At 38.3% G+C, this 7,500-nt stretch overlaps 3 protein-coding genes across 10 annotated transcripts in view; all 3 read left to right on the top strand.

The window, feature by feature from the left end:
- LOC137973057 (tetratricopeptide repeat protein 28-like) overlaps positions 1 to 7,500 on the top strand; it is a 178,050-nt gene that overhangs the window by 97,926 nt on the left and 72,624 nt on the right. The window lies entirely within an intron of this gene.
- Positions 1 to 7,500, top strand: part of LOC137973058 (tetratricopeptide repeat protein 28-like) — a 77,988-nt gene that overhangs the window by 33,684 nt on the left and 36,804 nt on the right. The window lies entirely within an intron of this gene.
- LOC137973059 (uncharacterized) overlaps positions 1 to 7,500 on the top strand; it is a 15,954-nt gene that overhangs the window by 7,341 nt on the left and 1,113 nt on the right. The window contains exons 2-4 of the mRNA XM_068819785.1: positions 1,439 to 1,483; positions 1,874 to 1,925; positions 4,967 to 5,393. Of these exons, the coding sequence (XP_068675886.1) occupies positions 4,983 to 5,393 (411 nt within the window). The 5' untranslated portion in view covers positions 1,439 to 1,483; positions 1,874 to 1,925; positions 4,967 to 4,982. The remainder of the gene's footprint in view (positions 1 to 1,438; positions 1,484 to 1,873; positions 1,926 to 4,966; positions 5,394 to 7,500) is intronic.

Below are 7,500 nucleotides of genomic sequence, written 5' to 3'. Positions count from 1 at the left end.
GTCTTACCACTTCCAGGCTATTCACGGCCACATTTTTAAATTATGGTGCGTGAAATCGTAATCACTGGGCGGCAAACGGACCTGAGTTAAATGGAACACGTTTTTCACCCGATGGAAATTTCTTCCGAAAATTTCGGAAATTTTTTGTAAATGGAAAACGCCCCATAGTTTTGCACGCGGTGCACGTGCGTTTTTCATTTTGATACATTTCTTTGCCGTTCTCGTCTTGACAACCACTTGAAATGATCAAATTTGAGGTCTTGTGGAGGATGAGAGCACCTGACGATGAATTTTCAATTTTCTCCCCAAACACTAACAACGCGTTCATGACAAATTTAGTTCTGGAATGTTTATGTGCACTTTTCACGCCAAACGACTTGCAATACTCACGAAATTATTACAATAATAGTAAATGATGTTTTTAGATAGCGTTCTAAGGCTTCGGCCTTCCTCGTCTCCCTATTTCCAATTGGGCGCCATACAATTTGATAAATCTGAAGGGTATTCTAAAGCTTTTGTTTTATTTATTTCGTGTTTCCATTGCAAGAAAAGGGAAGTATACATCAGTTTAAACCTCTTTTCCTTTGCCACAAGCTTTCTAGTACTTAGAAGGTAGCGAAAGTTGCGAAGAATAGTTCTACAGAGTTGAAGGTGAAAATCATTCTTCAACTCTAGTGAAAAAGTCGTAGACGTGGTTTTTGAATAGAAAATTATGAATAAAACTTTGATGGTGGAAGAGAATGTTTATAAGAATACATAAATTTACCGATTTCTTGTAATCTAATATCCGAAAATTTGATAGTTCTATTTCTTTGAAGATTGGGTCTCAGTGATTGATTTCGGAACTATTTTGACTGTACGCTTTGCAAAGAGACAAGACTACGAAGATTGGATTTGTACATACACAATAATACAATAATGACTATAAGGATAAACTAAACAGATTTTAACTAAACTAAACTAAACTGTCGTGAAGCAAAAGACAATTAAGATTGCATTGAACAAGTCAGCCATTGGCATTCCGATTACGGAACGTCTCCACTCCTCGCTTTGAAGTCTCACTTAGGGCAAAGCAAGAGCAGGCTTCAGTTGTTCAAACGATGGATATCGCTATCCGCCGGATAAATCACAATCCAGTGGATAAGTAATAGCGAAACCAATTGCGCTATCCGATGGATAGTGATTTATCCGGTGGATATACAGCGTCATCCACCTTTTCAACAACAGGGACCACAGCCTCAAATATCTACTTTCCCTTCACAACTTTGAACCTGGCGCGAGGTAATCGGTTTTTTTTAGCAATGAAGCAATTAACTATTGGATAACAGTCGTTTGATCTCGATCCGAGTTGAACTGCTTCATTAATTTGCATTAACATTCCTCTTATTTCATTTGTCATTCAAATGCTTCTCCTAACTCGTGATACACGAATTTCTAGTTTCTAAAGAAACTGTGGTGCTGCATCAGTGGGAGAGTGAAACAGGTAAATTTGGTTTTATCAAACGTGTTGATAAAGGTCGAATGATTTGTAGATAGGAAAGTTCAACCTTTTGAGTTATTTATCGAGAGACTGAGACTGACTTTCATAACTCCGTCAAGTAATAAAGCTAGTTACACACGAGCACGGTTTCCTAGCCAAGTGTCATTGACAGTTTTCATTTGGTCGTGTGCACGAACAACAAGTTTTCTTTGACGAGTTTCATATCCATATGAAGGCATCAGCTGTTGCATCCGACCGGATAACGCACACCTGCCGTCTTGTCTCAATTTAAGTTATGCCAGTGTTCCTTCTATGTTTTCATTTTGTAATTCAGTGCTGACTGACGCACGCAAAAAATCTATCATTATTGCCTATCCCTTTATTTATGTGTAGCCGGATCCATTTTTGTTGCTGAACCAGTTCCAACGAACGAAGACATTGCAAGGTAATTTCACATTTTCCCCTTACTACTGAGTCTAGCAGGGACTCCTGCATATTGAGAAGCCTGAAAAATTCAGGACTTGAACGGGGTTTGAACCCGTGACCTCGCGATACCGCGAGGTCACAGGTCCATTATGTCCTTCATGACGGACATAAAGAGCATGTTCCATCCGTTTCATTCATTCATTCATTTTTATTTGCCATTAACAACATAAAAGTAAAGAAATTTAAAAAACTTTGAACCTCGCGCGAGGTAATCGGTTTTTTTAGCAATGAAGCAATTAATTATTGGATGACAGTCATTTGATCTCGATCTTCATTAATTTGCATTAATTTTCCTCATATTTCATTTGAGTCTAGTAGACGTCCGGCGCTGGACTAGAAACCCCCTTGCTCAGTTGCGCTCTACCCCTGAAGATTCGCAGCCATTTACGAGCCTAATGGTCTCGCAGTCAGCTTGTCTTTTTCCTTAGGATTTCTTTCTTTGTTTTTCCGATATATTTTTTAAGAACGAAGATTTTAGTGTAAAGATTTTTCATCTTTATTATTCCCATTTTTAAGAACGAATAATTTTCATGGTCATATATTTATTAATCCCTCCTACGTGATTTAGTTTTTCGTATATGTACTATCTGGCTGTTTTTGAGATTAAGGTTTTTAATTTCACACAGAGTTTGTTTCATTTGTTAACCTTATTTTGGGGTTGAGAGTTTGCTTTGTAAATTTCTCCCCCTCATTTCACAGACTAACCCTAACTTTTGTCTATGATTTTTTCTCAACTCACCATTCACACACACAATATTCCCCTGAAACTACCTGCTAATTAGTGAATGTTTTAGTTAGTGGAGCGAAACTCCTTCTTAAATGAAACCATGGTGCCTCGCAGTGATGAGCGCAAATTTCTATTGCGTCAAGAAGCCTGAAAATTTTTCAGGACTTCAACGGGATTTGAACCCGCGACCTCGCGATACCGGTGCGATTCTCTAACCAACTGAGCTATGAATCCACTGACGTTGGGAGCTTGTCACTTCTGAGTTCACAACTTCTCGACGCAATAGAAATTTGCGCTCATCACTGCGAGGCAACATGGTTTCATTTGATTTCATACCCGCAGTGCAATTATATGATGTATTTCATTTAAATCTTTCAAACTCCTTCTTGTAAGGAGGAGTCTTCTATCAACACCAATTAGGAAAGCCACAAAGGTTGCTAGGTTAACTGCTGCTTTATGTATTACTATTAAACAACCAACCTATATTGTATCTACCAGCAGGGATACATCCTTGGTCCTAGTATAACACTTTATTGGCCTTGGTGTTCACACTTCTCATTACTATGCACACAGATACAATTTGGATTTTATTTTTCTAACTCACTAACTTAATACTAACTCAGAGGCAGCTTTGATGGTTTATTATCATTATTATTACTTTGATTCCATAGGTTCTGAATTTATTTAATTTTATTTTATATTTTTATGGGATTACGTAGAGCGATGTCATTTTTCAGTTTTTTAGCTTTAAAATGTAGGGGATTTTTTTCCTAGATCCACTGATAGGTTTTTTTTTTTTCCCACATTCTATCCAAAAGAACGATTAATTAATCTGGACACCTGATCGGATTTTTTTTCCAGGATTCATCCAAGGAACGAATGATTTATACATGCTTGACGGCATCTTTTCCTGGCTCCATCCAAAAGAACGAATGATTTTACTGCCGCAATACACCCTGGATCAGAAGCTACACAATCTCACTTATGCTTCCATTTTTTCTGGGTCATTGCCCCTTCTTTAACCTCCTTATTTCGTACTAGTATTTGTAATTGCTTTGGGCATTCCACGATCCATGTTTTGTTATACTGGTTCCCAGATCTACTCCTTCTCACACCTCTTACCCAGGCCATGTGTACAGTTTGGGTCGTATTTGAATTCTTTTGTCGCAATCAAGGCTGCTGTTTACAGGATACTTCGCAAAATTTTGGAGCAAAGGGAAATTTTTGCCAGCTTTTCTTTTCTTTCTTTATTTTAAACTATAATTTTGCTTCAGAACTTCCATGAGACACATGATTAGTTGTGTTTTTGGTAAGAGTTACGTTCCATTTTTGGTTAATCGACTTGGAAGCTTTATTCGTGTTAGTCTGTCCATGGTTTTTAGTGCTGGTTTTTGTCCAGAGTTGCGGCTTGTTGTTCTTCTCTTTTTCCTTTCTTGACTCGGCACGAGTAAGTCGGGTAGAGGTCTGGCGCTGGACTAGAAACCCCCTTGCTCGGTTGCGCTCTACCCCTGAAGATTCGCAGCCAGTTACGAGCCTAATGCTGTCGCATTCAGTTTATCTTTATCTTCGGAATTTTTGGATTTGCCTCGTGGAACCTGTCTTTCATAGTCCATGGGATTTCTTTAATTTTTTCCATATATTTTTTAAGAACGAAGATTTTAGTGTAAAGATTTTTCATCTTTATTATTCCCATTTTTAAGAACGAATAATTTTCATGGTCAAATATTTATTAATCCCTCCAACGTACATGTACTATCTGGCTGTTTCTGAGATTAAGGCTTTTAATTTCACACAGAGTTTGTTTCATTTCTTGAACTTATTTTCGGGTTGAGAGTTTGCTTTGTAAATTTCTCCCCCTCATTTTACAGACTAACCCTAACTTTTGTCTATGATTTTTCCTCAACTCACCATTCACACACACAATATTCCCCTGAAACTACCTGCTAATTAGTGAATGTTTTAGTTAGTGGAGAGAAACCCCTTCTTGTATGGAGGATTCTTCTATCAACATCAATTAAGAAAGCCACAAAGGTTGCTAGGTTAACTACTGCTTTATGTATTACTCTTAAACAACAAACAGAGTAAAATCTGCAAGTTTCATTCCCATGGGTCGAATGATTGACAGATTTTTTTACTGGGCAATTATGAAAAGCTCAAAGGCGGCTGCCAGCCTTCCTGCTGTCTCCAAATTTTTTATTTCTTCTTATGGAGCAACTTATTGAAAAAACAGGAGATGCTTTGTTAACTGTTTTTTTTTTCTATCTTGTCTCTAGACTGGCCAGCATAAAAATGTTTATACGTTCCAGAAAGGAAATATGCTCAGCTCCAGTGAGTCGCATTACTTTTATCAGTTGTGTGTTTCTCTTTGCTTTCATGGTTACTACGATGTTGTATTTTGGCACCGAGAACTTTTCTTTGAACTACAAGAGGTTATACCTCAAAAGACCGCAAGGACGAGGTGGCGTCCTGCTACAACCAGGATTCACACACCTTAAACCACTTGTGGACATGTTCGCTAACTTGACGCAGGTAACACCCAATAGAAGGGATTGTATGTTTTCAACAACGGAATTCAGTGATTTGAAACAGCCCGAGACGAAACAAACCATCTTCCTTCTTATTATTGTATCTACGGCGCCTTCAAGACGAGACAGGAGAGAAGCAATAAGGCAGACATGGTGGACGAAATGTCAAGGAGAGGTTAGTATTTCTTGGCTGGAAAATGAGGTGGCAGAACAGTTTGCTCTCTTGTAAGGGTTTGCCTACCACTGCATTTCGAGTTGTACAAGTTATCGGTAATTACGATTAGAAAAGATCTTGTAACCCCTGTCTTTCTTTTTTAGATTTAACTAAGTCCAACTAGTGAAGCCAAACAAGGTATTCACGTTGCGGCGCCACGCAATAGTCCATTTTACAGTTGTGTGTTTAGTTACCTGGCCTTTGAATGAAAGTGAAGCTCGAGTTGACCTTGTTTTGACAATACGCCCAAAAGGGCGAGCACAAAAACGAAATTAGCCCATGTCGATTACTAAAATAATTAGGATAGTAATTGCACTCTCATTGGTCAATAGCTGTGTCTAGATAACAGTATGGAAACACGGCTGTGACATCACACGAATCAGAGAATGGTTACGTATTGTCAGACGCGCGTTTTGATTGGCTGTTAGGAAATGTGAGCGCGTATCAAGAAAATGTGTTTCAACCAAGAAGTAAAAAAAACTAGCATTTTCCTTCATTTGTCGAATTATCTTTGAGAAATATTCTCAAAAAGCGATAGAGGACTTTGTCCCATAGTTAAAATAACTTTCCATAGTGTCATCTAAACACTCCGGGGAGTTGGGAGTAGTGTCGACAGTTACGCAAGCCATCGACTGCCTCGAATTCTCTTAACTTCCCCTCGTGTTTAGATGACGCTATGGAAACACGGAGAAAACGTCCTGCCTAGCTTAAGGGCCCACTGACGTATTCTTTGTTGTGCGTTGCTAAGGATGTAATGCATGGTTAAGTAATTTGAGAGAAGTTGGCATTATTTTGGTCAGTTTCCAAATTTTGTAAGCCAATGACCCTAAATATGACGTCATCACACCACGCCCATGGTCACGTGACCAATAAAAGAAAACTCTAAATTTGTCTCCGTGCTACGTAATTTGGGTATTTAATCGATGGTTTGATAATTTGTATTCGTTTTTGCATCCAGCCAAGCATGGTTTTCTTTTTATTTTGAAAAATGTTCTTTTTAAAGACATAAACGATACTGAAATACCCATAACTTTTTCAAAAAAGATGATTTTAAAAAATCAATGCTTAGCTATAGTCTGTATTTGGGAGTGAAACGTGCCATGTAAAAAAAAAATTAATTCCATTTAAAACCGCTGGAAATTTAGCTTTTTTCTCAAACCAGAAGTCAGTTCGTTTACGCATGCGCAGTTGATCTGAGAACAAGCGCGGGGAAGGGCGAGGAAAATCTTCGATGGAAACAACAGTTTGTGCGGTGACTTTTGCTTGTGACTGGGTTTTCTTGTCAGTTCATGATATGATGACGTCAATTACCGGAAATAACATTTCACTTCCTTAGCAACGCGCGAAAAATCCGTCTGTGGGCCCTTAAGGTAGCTCCCTAGAATATTTGCGAATATCCTCAATAAAGGGGGGAAGTAACAAGAGGAAAAACAATTAAATTCTCTTAAAATTTTCCCTGTAGAGATTTACCAGTATTGGTACCAGTATTGGTACCAGTGTTTATTTTTTTAATTCTTGGCAACAATATGGAAATGATAATGCGAGACATTTTGAAGTGGTAAAAAGGCAAGGTTGCTCACAGACTGTTTTGCCAATATTCATGTCATTTTTCTAAATATATTCGATTAGCTCTGACAGATTTTAACAAATATAGGGTATTTGATAGGAAGTGTATGCGGTTAGAACTGAACCAATTTTTAAAACAATTCACCGAAGGCAACGAGAGAAAATGCTGACGTCACAAAAATCAGAAAGACACGCGCGATTCAGGCATACTAGTGTCCAGCTTGCGCGAGGCCCTAAAACTCAATGGAACCTCCTTAACTTGTATGCCTCTAGTGCGAATAGCACACTGTCAGGAGTCCGTGACTTTGGTATCCTGGCACCTTACAGACGACATAGTACAAATGTAATGGCAAATGCAAGATGAAAAAAATGGTGATTTCTTTAATTATGGCGATACACCGCAAAATTAAAATGCGAGCCAGAGTTTAATCGGTGGCTTCACGGTTAAAAAAGACGGGCAGTAAACGCATTATTATTCGTCAAGATAAACTTTGGCCGGCAT

The sequence above is a fragment of the Montipora foliosa genome, chromosome 10 (assembly GCF_036669935.1).
Source record: "Montipora foliosa isolate CH-2021 chromosome 10, ASM3666993v2, whole genome shotgun sequence".
NCBI classification, from domain to species: Eukaryota; Metazoa; Cnidaria; class Anthozoa; order Scleractinia; family Acroporidae; genus Montipora; species Montipora foliosa.
Note: the sequence above shows the minus strand (reverse complement) of the source record. Positions and strands in the feature narration are given on the sequence as shown.